The sequence below is a fragment of the Populus trichocarpa genome, chromosome 6 (assembly GCF_000002775.5).
Source record: "Populus trichocarpa isolate Nisqually-1 chromosome 6, P.trichocarpa_v4.1, whole genome shotgun sequence".
In the NCBI taxonomy this organism is placed as follows: domain Eukaryota; kingdom Viridiplantae; phylum Streptophyta; class Magnoliopsida; order Malpighiales; family Salicaceae; genus Populus; species Populus trichocarpa.
Window position 1 is genome coordinate 4,615,895 of NC_037290.2, and position 15,279 is coordinate 4,631,173.

General features: G+C 32.1%; 2 protein-coding genes across 2 annotated transcripts; both read left to right on the forward strand.

Moving 5' to 3' along the window:
* The first annotated feature begins 1,109 nt into the window (after positions 1–1,109).
* Positions 1,110–4,452, forward strand: LOC18099922 (probable glycosyltransferase At5g20260). Its single transcript, XM_006381046.3, has 4 exons — positions 1,110–1,499; positions 1,605–1,759; positions 3,182–3,536; positions 3,715–4,452. Exons 1-4 carry the CDS (start codon positions 1,209–1,211, stop codon positions 4,375–4,377), a joined length of 1,464 nt encoding a protein of 487 aa, XP_006381108.3. The 5' UTR covers positions 1,110–1,208; the 3' UTR covers positions 4,378–4,452.
* A 3,090-nt stretch (positions 4,453–7,542) lies between these two features.
* LOC18099923 (probable glycosyltransferase At5g20260) lies at positions 7,543–10,364 on the forward strand. Its single transcript, XM_006381047.3, has 4 exons — positions 7,543–8,078; positions 8,159–8,310; positions 9,064–9,418; positions 9,516–10,364. Exons 1-4 carry the CDS (start codon positions 7,761–7,763, stop codon positions 10,182–10,184), a joined length of 1,494 nt encoding a protein of 497 aa, XP_006381109.1. The 5' UTR covers positions 7,543–7,760; the 3' UTR covers positions 10,185–10,364.
* Positions 10,365–15,279: the final 4,915 nt, after the last annotated feature.

Genomic DNA, 15,279 nt, shown 5'->3' on the forward strand with positions numbered 1-15,279 from the left:
TTCAGGGTCATGGGGGGCTCTTATAATTAATTAATTATTATTAACTTAATTGCATGATCATATTCTATAAAATAATGTCTTGGAACCGCCCAATATACCTTTAGAACTACTATATATATTTTCATTTACTAATTATGATAATACTCTTCACATACAATTCTTGTAGTTGTAACCCTTTTTAGGGCCATAGCACGTGAGGCATTTAATTAGTGCTGATTAAAGTCAACCACAGATCACAAGAAGGATGCATAAGGTGAGTAACCATGCATTAATTTCCTCTTATTTACCCTTCAAGAAGAGTAAATTTTTGAGGAAAAACTGGAGACATCGCCCGTTAAATTATTCCAGTCAAGTTGTGAACAAGTTCTTTATGTTAGATATGGTTTCTTGTAATTAGTAAAGATCATTAATCTAGTGATTTAATTTAAGAATCAAAAATAAATAATAACAATAGAGTATTAGCGAAGGAAACTCTTCTTGTTTAAATTATTTGTATATTTTGGTGAATGAGATTATTTCCCGGGTCAAGTCCGTGCCTCAGTATAAAAAGTACGCATAATTTCAACTTATTTTTAATTATTTATTCTAAGAACAGCTAGCTCTATACACAATCTTCCCATCCCCATAGCCTTTTCACAGCTAGCTCAATATACACAGAAGATTTGATCATGCACTGTAAAGCGGATTCAAAGCACAAATGTTGCTAATCAGGCAGTGAACATACCGCCTGATTCAGAAGCTAAGTATAGCAAATTTCTCATCCAGTGAATGAAGGGAAAGAGCACTCCATATGCTTCTCGTTGACTTGTGTGGATTTTAGAAAGATATTACGTCCTTCCCACTATCAATTTTACTTTTATAGTAACTATTTTCTGGTTTTTAAACCAAATTATATATAAAAAAATACAAATTTGAATCGAACTGAATATTTATTAAGAGCACATTATGGTTTTCTCTTCAAATTTGTAATTTTTTGTTGTTTTGTATTCACAGTTTATCAGTATATTATTTTCAAAGAAAATTTCTTATGTTTTTTGGGTTAAGGTCTTTATTTATTTTGTACTTCATTTCATTTTTAAAACACAAGAAGTTGGCGAGGCTTAGTTAGAGAACTCTACACAAACCCCGTTCTAGTCTCTTCCTACCTTGATATATAAGAACCCTAGATATATAGCAGATAGTTCACCACTCCTTGGCAACCTATCGCCATGGCAACCTTTAGTTGCCCCATACATTTCATTCTGCTCTCAACCATTTTTCTCCTCCTACTTATCTACAACTCTCCATTATTCAAAAACAATCAAACTATAATTTCCCCTCCTTTAACCCCAATATTTCCATTATTCAAAAACAATCAAACTATAATTTCCCCTCCTTTAACCCCAATATTTAACCAACACAAATCTAACAGCAACACCACTCAAGTTCTTCCACAAGTTGGGTCACCTTTAACTTCTACCAATATTGCTCTAAACAATAGCATTGTTAGCCACAAAAAGGTGATCATCAACAATATTCTTCTTCTTCTTCTTCTTCTTTTGGTAAGAAACTGTTTGTTTGGCTTGACGGATGATTTTTTTTTTCTTTTGTTTTTCATGTTGTAGAAGAAGAGTGGTATAGAGAGAATTGAAGCAGATTTAGTAAATGCGAGGGTGGCTATACAAGAAGCAATTCGAAGAAAGAACTATACATTAACTGAGAAGGAGGATGCTTTCATTCCCAGAGGATCCATGTACAGAAATGCATACGCATTTCATCAGTTAAGTTTCTATTGACCACTCCTTTTTTTTTTTAATGTTTATACTACTACACATTAATTACTATAGTGTGATGCATGGTTGTATTGTTTTTTACCCTATGAAATACTGCCGATTCTAATATTTGCTCACTTATCTAACGTAAAATTGGAATTCTTTTCAATTTATTTCTTTAATTATGTTGATATCTATATATAAAATTTAAGAAGTCAAGTCTTATTTAAATATATCATTTCTACGAAGAGTTTTTATGTATATTACATGTAAAAAAGCTCTACTCAAGAGGTGTTTTATTTTACCATTTTTTTTTTTTTGAGAAGAAGGAGAAGGAAGGTTAATCAACCCTATGATTACAATCTGTGTTAATTTCATCAAACTTTCTTTTTTTGTTCTTAAAAGACTAATTAAACATTGGTGTTCCCATCAACCGAAACATTATGAAACATGAGATAACAAATTAAGTGTTTCTTAGTCTATGATTTTGATTTTTAAGGATTTCTATAAGAAATGTTTTTTTTTAAAAAAAAAAAATTGTAATGGGATCACTATTGGCTCGTTATTTCAGCTGAGTTCTTGGACAACAACTATCTTGCATTTTATAATTTTTTTAGGAAAAAGAAAAAGGAAAAGGTGTTAAGTAGCGATGTGTGCATTGATGCTAACTTATTAGTCTTCGAAACAATCAAAATCATATGATAAAATAGGTTATTTTGAGATTATCAAGATATTGCTACCAATAGGGACTGATTTGAAATGTTTTACTTCATTTAGGGATCGGGATTTGTTGAGGCATGTGGCCTGGTAAAAGCTAGCCCTGTTTTCGATAGCATATAACGAGTAGAACGGGCATGCCTCCGTATTCCCATTTGCATTTTTCCACTCGCATCTATGTTAACCCAGAATGGCGAGACACGTAAATTCTCATAGTACAATTAAAATTAAAATTAAAAGGGGACTTGCTTTTATTTTGGGTTGTCTAAATGCACTGTATACAGCACTGTCATTCTACAATGAATTTATTGTTCATTCTCCTACTTCTTCTTTTTTATTTTTTCAATTTCATCCTTGTACTTAATGTTTATATCGATTCATGCGCTATAGTTTACTTCTATTTGTATTCTATCCATATACGAGGTCTCCAAAACTAGTTGGATGCTCATGATTTCTTTGTTTTTTTTTTTAATGATAAGGGTATCTTTGGAATAGCTTCTGTATCAACGAGACCAAGTCCCTCTCTAGATGTTTTAAAGGCACACCCACCTCCACATCGACATGACATACTTAGAAAAATTTAATAAATATTCTTGAAAGTCAGACTAGAAAATCAAGAAAAGCAACACATCTCCTTAACCACTGAGCAATATTTCTTGCTATTTATTACACGTACAGGATTGATTAACAAGGTTTTCTTCTGCCTTAATCAGGAGTTATTCAGAGATGGTAAAGAGATTCAAGATATGGGTCTACAGGGAAGGAGAGACGCCCATGGTTCACAACGGGCCCATGAAACATATCTATTCAATTGAGGGCCAGTTCATCGATGAAATGGAGAGTGGGAAGAGCCCATTTTTAGCCCGCAATCATGATGAGGCCCATGCATTTTTCCTACCAATCAGCGTGGCTTACATTGTTGAGTTCGTTTACTTGCCTATCACCACCTATCATCGTGAAAGACTAGTAAGAATCTTCAAGGACTATGTTACAGTCGTAGCAAATAAATATCCTTACTGGAACAGAAGCAGAGGTGGTGACCATTTTATGGTTTCTTGCCATGATTGGGTACGTACGTGGTTATTTATGTAGAATTGAAGTTCTGGTGTGTCTCTTCGTAGACAATCTGATAAGATTGAACCTAGCATGTCCCCTGCAAGAAGATGACACGGGGACTGAAGTTCTAGTTATACTAACGTTGCGACTGCACATTTGGAATTCTTGTGCATTTTCCTTGTAATTTCAGGCACCACAGGTCTCGAGAGATGACCCAGAACTATACAAGAATCTGATAAGAGTGATGTGTAATGCCAACACTTCTGAAGGATTCCGACCAAGAAGAGATGCTACACTGCCGGAGCTGAACTGCCCCCCCTTAAAACTCACTCCAGCATGCCGTGGCTTAGCTCCCCACGAACGCAAGATCTTCGCATTTTTTGCAGGAGGTGCGCACGGAGACATACGCAAAATCTTGCTTAGACATTGGAAGGAAAAAGATGACGAGATCCAAGTTCATGAATACTTACCAAAGGATCAAGATTACATGGAATTAATGGGGCAAAGCAAGTTTTGTTTGTGCCCTAGCGGTTTTGAAGTGGCTAGTCCTAGAGTGGCGGAGTCAATTTATTCAGGATGTGTTCCGGTTATTATTTCTGACCATTATAATTTACCCTTCAGTGATGTTCTTGACTGGAGCCAGTTTTCGGTACAAATTCCAGTGGAGAAAATTCCTGAAATTAAGACAATTTTGAGAGGAATTTCGTATGATGAGTACCTGAAAATGCAGAAGGGAGTGATGAAAGTGCAAAGGCATTTTGTGCTTAACCGACCGGCTAAGCCATATGATGTTCTTCATATGGTGCTTCACTCAGTGTGGCTTAGGAGGCTCAACATTAGGGTGCCTCATTGATTTTAGTCTGTAAAATTATACAATTTTTAATGATCATGACACACATCATAGCTAGGACTGGTATATTTGACCGTACTCTGTCATGAATGAATTATTTTTTTAAACTTAAAAAATATTAAGATTATGAAGTTTTTTTTATAGTATTATTAAATCCAATAAAACAGTTTGATTTTGAAACATATCAACTCGATTTCTTACCTAACTTGAGTTTCAAATTAAACCATGTAAGAATTGATCCAAAGTAAATTATTCAATTTAATGGGTCCAAAAACAATTTGGATGACCGGTAAAAATATAACATAACTTAAAAAAAAACTTTAACATAGCAATTTTTTTATATTGAGATGATGCCAAATTGGATCAAACTCAATCACCTGCGACTTAGATCACGGATTTCAATGAGTTTAATAACTTTGTTGTTTTTATAAATTATTTTTATTTAATTTTATGAAACTATTAGATGCTTTCAAAATCAAGCACCAACACTAAAAAAATATTTATTTGAGTTTGTGATAACCCTATAAAAAGTAGAAAAAAATAAACCATGAATTTCATTTCTCAACCAATTCAATATTGAAGAAGAGTGAAATAAAAAAAATTAATTAAAAAAATTAAAGGACCAGAAATTAAAAAAAAAACATATAAGGTTTAATGGATAAACCTGCAAAACCCATGAATTGAGTAACCCAGGTCAACATGTCAAATCCGCAAACCAGGTAAGGACTCCATTGGAATTAATAACTTGTTTTTTTTTTTCTAAACTATTGTTTATTTAACTATATGATAACAAAAATAGACGATTGTAAAATTGAACGTAAAATCAATACTGAGATTTTTTTTTTAAGACTATGATAACCTCATAGAAAACAAAACGAAACAAATTATAAAATTCAATTCTATTCCCTTAGTTTACGAGTTTAGCAGAGTATTTTTTTTTCTAATTGAACTGGATTATATATATAATCATCTTTTTTTCTTTTTATTATATAGTTAAAAAATAGTTTTGGAAAAAAAACATATTATTAAATTTTAGAAAATTCATGAGCCTGTTGATGGGTATGAAGAGTTTAACTTTTCTTTTTCTTTTTTAATTTATTGTTTTCAATTTTATTCTTCGATATTCAGGGTTACCTCGCTAAACTTGCAAACTAGGTCATTGACTCCACGAAGTTTAATAACCTAGTTTTTTAAAAAATTATTTTTTATTTAACTAAACTTTCTTAAAAATATATTATACCGCAATGCTAGAGTATTTTTCTGATATTAACTCGATGCTAAATTAAAATAAATTATCAACTCAAAATCCCCATAAATACATCATATAAGGACTAAATTAAAAAAAATCAATAATAAAATGAAAAACAAAAAAGGATCAAAATGTAAAAAAATAAAATAAAAACCACCTTTGTGAATTACTATTTTAATCCATGAAGTTAATTGGCGGGCCAAAACAATGTTTTCTGCACTTTTTAGTTTTATATTTTAATTAATAAGAAACAAAGATATAACAGACCTTCTTGGTTCCATTATTTCAATCATATCAATTTTCGAACAACTTTTTATATACACACTCTAGTCTAATAAACAAAAAGAAATTTTTTTTTTTAAGTATAAATGATTTGTTTAAAATCCGATTATAGAAAAACATAATCTTGATGTATAAAAATTAGCGTGAAAATATATATCGTAATTATCGAGAAAAATAAAAAGAATTCAGACTTACAACGTAATTATCGTAATTGATGAGTTGGATCAATTCTCCATCATATCTTCCACCTTTTCCCACATCAGAACGAGAAAACATGCGTGAACAAATTGGGCAAGGAAAGAACTAACGTGTTTCATGTCATACCTCGTAACATATAGTCCAAAGATCTCGTTTGAAAATACGTTATAAACAACATTTTATAAAAATTTAAAATAAAATATTTTATTTATAATTATTTTTTATAATATTTTCATATTGTTATATGTTAATATTAAAAATAAATTTTAAAAATAAAAATATTATTTAATATATTTTCAAATTAAAATTATTTTAAAAAATAATTATTATCATATTTTTTAATAATCAAGACAAGCCGGGTGCCGGTGACTGTTTTCGCAACACACATGTTCTGATGTTCCTTGAAAAAGCTAAAGCACGTTTGCTTGGGCTTTCTTTAATTATTATTATTATTTTTTACTGTAAATGACAAGTTTGTTTCAGATTTTAGCAATCTATGATGGCTAAACAAATCTAATTGTCAACTCCTAGGCTTGAAAAATTCCATTCTCGCTCATTTTTCAAAAAAAAAAAAAAAACGTTAGATGCATCAACAAATTCATTTTTGTTCTTAAATTAGCATTTCATCACTTAAAAAAATCAACCCAGACCAAGAAAAAAATAAAATTATATGAAGCTTTGTATTTTTTTTTACCAAGATAAAAGGGAAAAAGATCTAAATAGAATTCTCTTTATTAAAGGGTAAATATAACATATCATCGACAAAATATCATCTGTAATTTCATCGGTGAGTTGATATTAACAATGATATTTGCAATAATTTTTTTCTAATTTTCTCTAAAATATACCGATGAAGTTCTTTCGTTGGTGAGTTAGAAAAGAATTACTGCAAATGCCACTATTACCGATGAAGTTACCGACAAAACTAGACTGTTAGTATATTCCAGAGAGTTGGAAAAAAATTATTAAAAATGTCACTACTACTGTTAAAACACCAACATAATTACAAATGGTATTCTGTTGGTGGTATATTATATTTACTGATAGATATACCGACGAAATAAAACAGTAAATTTTTTTGGCGTACTTTGTCCGTCTATAAATCCATCGGTATATTTATTAACGACAAACTTACCAACAACCCATAAATTACCGATGAAAGTTATTTTTACAGACTGTTTCCTTCCGTAAGTCCACTGATGATATATGTACCGATATAAATTTTTATCGGTAAAATTATTAAATCTAATAATGTAAAAATAAGGTCCAAATAGAATTTAAATGAATCTAGATTATTAATCGAACAAACTCAAAATAAAATATAGACATAATTTCAATGGGTATAAATTAATAAGTGATTAACCTTGAAATCTTATCTGTATGCAACATAGGAGAAAAAGGATATACGTAATTCACCCCATCTCTTTTTAATGAACAAAACAAGAGAGTTCATTTGTAAATATTGTTGCTGAATGAATTCCTTTCCATTTCTAGCTCGTATGAAAGGATACTTTGTACCCTCAACATGAAAAGTCTCTCTGTGCTTGCTGTATCTTCTAAATTATTGCTAGTCTTTCATCCTTTCCAGGGCAGCCTATGAAGACGTACACCATGCGTGCTTAAAACCTATAGAGAAGTTGTGAGAGAGCATGTTCCCATGGCAACTTTTACTAGCTCCTTCATCAGTTTTCTACTACTATCAGCTATTGTTCTCACTCTGTTTTTCCTCTGCTTATCTCCCTTTAATCAAACAACCAAGATTTCAAGTCGTTCGTCTTCTTTTTTTACACCTAATTACAGTATTGATGGTAACACCAACCATACTTTTGATAGCTTTCAATCCTTTTCTTCACCAATTCTTTTGCTACCACCTCCAAACCCCACTTTTGAAAGGCTTCAACCCTCACCCTCACCCTCGCCGTCACCCTCGCCGTCACCATCACAAGGCATTTCACTAATTACAAGACATGAAAGAGTGAGCCTGGTTAATAATATCTTCTTTTTTTATTTGTTTTATGTTATTGATCTTTCTTTGTGTGTGTACTTTTTGGGCAGAAAAAGACACGTTTTGATGGAATTGAAGCAGGTTTAGCTAGAGCAAGAGCTGCCATTTACGAAGCAGTTCGATCACATAACTCTTCATCATACAAGGAGGGGAGTTATATCCCCAGAGGAGCCATGTACAGAAATCATTATGCATTTCATCAGTTAAGTTGCAACATTCTTTTCTTTTCGGATATTAATTAACTAGCGGTTGATTGATAAAAGTGGAACTCGAATTCAAGATCCCACCATTCTCGGTTTAGGAAGAGTACATCTTGACCATTCGAGCTACAAGCCATTCATGCTTTACAAAATTTATTTTCATTTTTTTTGAAACGCAAAAGGAAGCTGTTAGTATATTTACAGAATTCATTGTTGCTAATATTTTAATTTTGTTTGTTTATATTTTTTATATTTCATAATATTGAGTTTAATTAGCTGAAGCTCGTTAGTCGTAAAAAAAATCATTAATTGCCTTATTTTTGAACTGATCAGAACTTAAATTTATGGTAATCAAGTGTTTAAGGCTGTGCTAGCTGCCAGGTGCCAGCTGCCTGTCACCATTGTACATCGTACACCGTACGCCAATTATTTCCTTCATGATAATGATACTTCATTTATTGGTTCTCCTTTGCTACGTACAATATATATGTGGCATGGCTCTTGGTTGTGCATGATTTCTGGTTTTTCAAGGCTACAGTGGCAATACAATGGAATATTATTTGAATTTGTCTGTGGGGGAGAGAAGAATAGGGAAGGGAGGGTGCTGAGAAAAACATCAGCTCCACTAAGGACACGTTTTTCTCACAGTATTAATTCGTACTATGCATGTTACATGTTCCAATGATCAGTTGTTAAGATCAACATGCACTAATTATAATTAATTACATAACCAAAATTAATTTATATTTATTCAGGAGTTATACAGAGATGGAGAAGAGGTTCAGGATATGGGTTTACAGGGAAGGAGAGCTTCCTCTAGTCCATTCTGCGCCCTTAAACCTCATCTACAGCATTGAAGGTCAGTTTCTTGACGAGATGGAAAGTGGGAAGAGCCCCTTTGCTGCTAGTCACCCCGACGAGGCACACACATTCTTACTCCCTATCAGCGTGGCCTATATCATTCACTATATCTACAGGCCCCTCGTTACATTCTCTCGTGTGGAGCTGCAACGTTTGGTCCAAGACTATGTTACTGTAGTAGCCGGCAAGTACCCTTACTGGAATAGAACTGAGGGAGCTGATCATTTCTTGGTTTCTTGTCATGACTGGGTATCAGAAATTTACGTTCTTTTTGTCGTCCGGTAATGAAAACTAAATGTGTGCGATTAATTTTGTGAATTAATTGATTCTTCATTTCAAATTTCAGGCACCAGACATCTCACGAGCCAATCCTCGTCTCTACAAGAACTTTATTAGAGTCCTTTGCAATGCAAATACATCAGAGAGATTCGAGCCTCGAAGGGATGTTTCAATACCTGAAATCAACATCCCGTTCGGCAAGTTTGGACCGCCTGGCAAAGGTCTACCCCCTAGTAAGCGCTCGATTTTCGCTTTCTTCGCTGGGGGAGCTCATGGTTACATCAGGAAGCTCTTGTTGGAGCATTGGAAAGATAAAGACGATGAAATTCAAGTCCATGAGTATCTTGATCATAACAAGAAAAACGATTACTTCAAATTAATGGGTCAAAGCAAGTTCTGCCTGTGCCCTAGTGGATATGAAGTAGCAAGTCCAAGAGTGGTGACAGCAATTCAATCAGGGTGTATACCTGTGACCATTTCTGATAACTATACATTGCCATTTAGTGATGTTCTTGATTGGAGTAAGTTCTCAGTGAACATTCCGTCGGAAAAGATACCTGAGATTAAAACAATTTTAAAAAAGATTTCGTTCAGAAGGTATCTGATATTGCAAGGGAGAGTTATAAAGATACGGAGACATTTCAAACTGAACCGACCTGCTCAGCCGTATGATATGCTTCATATGATACTTCATTCGATATGGTTAAGGAGGCTTAATGTCAGGCTGCCATTTTGATGTTCAAAAGCTTTACACCCACACCCACGTAGGGCATCAAAAGATATTCTTTTGTAGTAAAAGCAGACATGCATGTATTTTCATATGCATTTTTTTTAAGCTTTTCAGAATGTTCATTGGCTATTGAAAAGTATCCATAAATAGCAATGAAAACACTGAGGAAAAAAATTTCATAGCTAATTTCCAATGGAAATGGAGATGGAGGCATGAGTTGAGAATAAAACTTTTGGGCAAAAAATACTGATTTTCCAGTGATCCTTGGTCACTGAATCCTAAGTGATGATGCATTCATTGTACGTAATTTTATTTGAAAAACAAATTAGAGGGTGGACGACTTAGAGCGTGTTTGATATTGTGGTAACTTTTATGGTTGTGGTTTGAAAAAAGTTGTTTTATAAAAAATACTTTTAGTTGAGGTTGGTTTGAAAAAATAAGTGTTTGATTAAAACTGTGGTTGAAATTGAGGTTGAACAAAAAGTAGTTTAATGTATTTGGTTAATAATGCTTTTGAAATTGAGGTTATAAAATAATTTTAAAAAATATATATTAATATTGATGATTTTTAATTTTAATATTGTAGATTTAACTATTGCTATTACATCATGAAATAAATAATACTTTATTTAAAATATTTTTTATTGTTCCATTAAACTATCTACAATTCCATCACGTATGAAATTGAAATTGCGATCAAATTTTGTAAATGCGGCGTCGTCAAGCGATCTCTATTTAATTTATGTAGTCATTGAATAATGTTTAACGCTAATTTTTAAAATAAAACACAATTAAAAATAAAAAAAATATTTTGTTGAATCGGACTCAGTTCAATACATTTTTAGCTTTGAATCGGACCAGTTTCACTATTCATAGAAAAAAATGGATCCATGTTTGAAGAAAATGTGGATGAACAGTGGAGCCATGCTCCACTGTTCACGTGAACAGTGGAGCCATGCTCCACTGTTAGAATAGAATGGATGAACAGTGGAGCCATGCTCCACTGTTCATCCATTTTCCAATTACAAGAAGCAGTCGAGAGCTGCTTCTTGTAACCTGTGGTTGCACCACAGTTAATGATGAGACCCACCATTGAAAAATTGTGGTGGGAATGTTACCAAACTGGAAAAATTGTGGCTGCGGGTGAACCTTACCCGCAGCCACAATACCAAACAACCACTTAAAAAGAAAGGTGGATAACGTGTTATACGTCTTCTGTTATTGGGAAAAAAAGGTTTGGCTTGTAGATCTGACCTCTTTCACAGGTCTAGCACGCGAGCTAGGCCATTTTATATGTGAGGCATATGGAAAGTCCCATGAACCTGGCCTATTTTATATTTATTTTAAGAGGTTAAAAACCCTTTAAAAGTAAAAAAAAAAAAAAAAAAAAACAAAATGCCAGGTGCATACTTTTTTTAAAAAAATTCTTTTTATTATCAAACTTTAAAAAATGAAGACTATTTTTTATTTAAATCTCATAGGCAACCCTTATTTTTATTTTTAAATTGTTGTTTGAGATAATAGTTACTATTATTGCCTCCGGGCTCTGGTTGTAGTTTTTTTCCATTTAATTTTTTAAAACATATGATTTGGATTTTTTTTTATTTTTTAATTTGAATATTTTTTTAATTTAATCCTTCAATTTTTAATTATATTCATTATAAAAAATGCATTAAAAGAATCTATATAACAAAGCACAAATTATATGTCTCAATGATTCTTGATTTGTTTGGCTCAATTGGCTAATCCTACTTGAACAAGATGCTGGGTTTTGTTTTATGTTTTGTTTTAAGACATTGTTTAGTCAATATCTATGAGGTATATAAAATAACTTGTTATTCGTACTAGCTGTTGCTATTTTCTGGTCACCATTTTTTTTTTAGTTTAGTTTAACGTCGGTGTCCGGGCCAGCTTGCGCGCACCTCGACTAATTCCACGGACCCTGAAGTTAACGACCATATAAGCCTCTAGTGGCCATCATATGAGCAACCACAGGGCTCGAACCTGAGACCACAGAGGGAGCAAACCTCTTGGTCCCAATCTTTTACCACTGGGCCACCACCTAGATGGTTGGTCACCTTTTTTTTCTTGCAAAGATAGTGGTGAATCTAATGTTCAAAAAGATTTATTAAGAAATATATTTTAAAATATAAAATTATTTTTATATCTTACATACAGATTAAATTTTTAAGTTGAAACAATTATATATTATTTATACTGAAAGACAGTTTGTTTATGCCTAACACTGATTAAACTGATTTACCTTCCCTTATTATTTTATTTTATGTTAATGTTTTTCCTTTTTTCCATGTTGTTTTTAATTAATATAGGTGTCTATGTCAGTTTGCACGCATCTCGACTAATCTTACGAATTTTAAAATTAATAACCATATAAGACTCCAGTAATTTTAAAATTTATAAAACTTAAATTTATAATATCTAAAAAACAAATATAAAATTTGACTAATTAAACTATATTCTTCATTGTTTTTTTCCTTACGGTTTTATACGATGGCGTGCGTTGTAGGTTGTCGGGATGGAACAGTACTATGTGTCACATTATGAACATTTGTTAGTGGCCTGCCCACTTTTCCACTTCTTCGTATTTTTCCATGTCTTTATAAGTACGGTTGGACTGTGTTTGTCTTGAGCTAAAACCAGTGGAATTCTTTTAGTCGGGGGACACAACTTGTCGTTTAGTAATAGAAGCATAATTTAATATTAGATTGGTAATTATAAGTTTTACAATTATTTATGAGGTTTCATTATTAGCAAAAGAAATCTCCCAGGGCCAAGATTATAAATCATTAATCATATAAGAACTAAGATTAACAACTTTAATGTGAACATAAAGATTTTGTTTGATTATAATATCCTTGAATAATCTTAAAAGACTATAATGCTCTTAAATTATTTTAATGATCCTTTAATTTATGTATATTTCATGTACTGTTGATATGATTTTCTAATATATGTTTCTTGCATAGTTGTTTTTTACGTTATTCTATTATACTATATAGATTATAGTTTTTAACTTTTATAGTCCTTTCAATAAACATAAAAAGTAGACTACATTGTTTCGGTAATGATCCCTTTATGATATTTTAAAAAATAATTCTATCATTTCTATAATATATTTCACTATTAAAAATAAAATACTTTGAATGTTTTTTTTTGTTTTTTATTAACGTGGATGTCCGGGTTAGTTTGCGCGCCTCTCGACTAATCTCACAGGCCCTGAAGTTAAGAATCATGTAAGCCTCTAATGACTCTAAGGGAACTCGAACTTGTGACCATTGAGGAGCAAACCCAAGGCTTGACTAGTTGAGCTACCCCCAGGGTTATTATTTTTTATTATTAATGTTGGTGTTCGGACCGGTTTGCGCACACCTCGACTAATCCTACAGGTCCTGAAGTTAACGACCATGTAAGCCTCTAGTGGCCCTGAGATTTGTGGAACTCGAACGACTGACATCTAGAGAGCAAACATATGGTCTGACCAGTTGAGCTACACCCCTCAGGGTTTAACGTTTTGTTTGTTTAATATTTTAAGTTGTGAGTGTTATATTTATTTTAATATTTTAAACATGATTTATGAATATAGAGTTATTAATATAATAATATTTTATAAAACTTGAATAATTCTCGTGGTGCAAAAAACTAGTTTAAAAAAAAGGAAGAAAGCTAAAAATCAATATGAAAACCATGATGATAAATAAGATGAATTCCTCAATTTGCCTTTGTCATCACTTCATATAAATAAAGACTTTTAAAAACTTTGAAATAAATGAATAAGTTTATAAATAAAAAAGTAGAAAAAGAAAAAACAAAAGAAAATAACGAGGTTTTAAAAGGATTTGATGAACTCGCTCATCAAGGAGGAAGAATTCCCACGAGAGAAGAGAGGGAAGAAAGTCAATAATTCGATGTTTCTTCTTTACCTGTGGGATGGCGGCTGGCAAGCAGCCATGTATTGGCCGATAGCTGCCTCGGGAAATAAAAAAAGCAAAAGAATACAAAAGGATGGGTAAAAAAAAGGAAAGGGAGAAAAAAAAATTGTTTTGGCACTGTTATTAATCCAACCCGGTTTATTGGATTGATCCGGAAACCGATCAACCCTCCGGAAGCAACCTCTTTGGCAAATTAAACCGATTTCTTCTTCCAAATAAAACTCGATTGTTTATCTATGTTTGAAAACGACTTCTTGTTAAAATGAAAAGGTGATTAAGCCCGAAAATGTAAAATAAAATTTTATGATATTGCTTTATGTTTTGCTAGGGGTGATCATTTTCGGTTCAGTTTGGTTTTTATAAAAAAAAATAACTAAACTTAAATTATTTTTAAAAAAAACCGAAACCGGTTCAAACTGACCGGTTTCGGTTCGGTTTGGTTTTTTAGGACAAAACCGGTTTGGCTCTGTTTTTTCTCGGTTTGGTTCAATTCGATTTTTTCGGTTTCAGTCTTATGAAACCAAAACCAAACCAAACCGGTCGGTTTTTTTAAATTTTAATCGGTTTAATTTTTTTTTTTATGGTTTGGTTTTTTTAGTTTTTTTTTCTTAATTTTTTTAGTTTAATTAATATTTTAGTTTTTATGTTTACTTCTATGTTTAGTGTCATAATGGCTAAGTATAAACTCAATTACTAGATCGGTTCGATTCGGTTTGGTTAAGTGAAAAAGAGAGCGCCTGTTATCAATTTGTCAATTTATACTGTACGTGTTAAAATTGGCATCTTACACCTATATAGCAATGTTCCACCTAAATCTATTCATATTGTTTAAAACTTCAATGTTACCCTTGTAGTTATTTAGAGCTTTCAATATTACCCCTAATATTTGAAATAGCCAGAAAACCTCTTTTCTTTCTTTTACTTATTTTCATCTTCTTTGTGTGCCTTTTCTTATTTTCTCTCAGTATTTTATCCTCTCAAGTCTCAAGACTTATACATGCGATGATATCTCATAAAATCAAAGAAATAAAATTCAAAAAGTGGGCTCATCATTAGATCATTCCATTAGTTATTTAATGATTAAGGGTAAAATCAAGATGTTTTAAGAATTGTAGGGGTGATATTAAAAATATTAAACAAAAAGGGTAGAA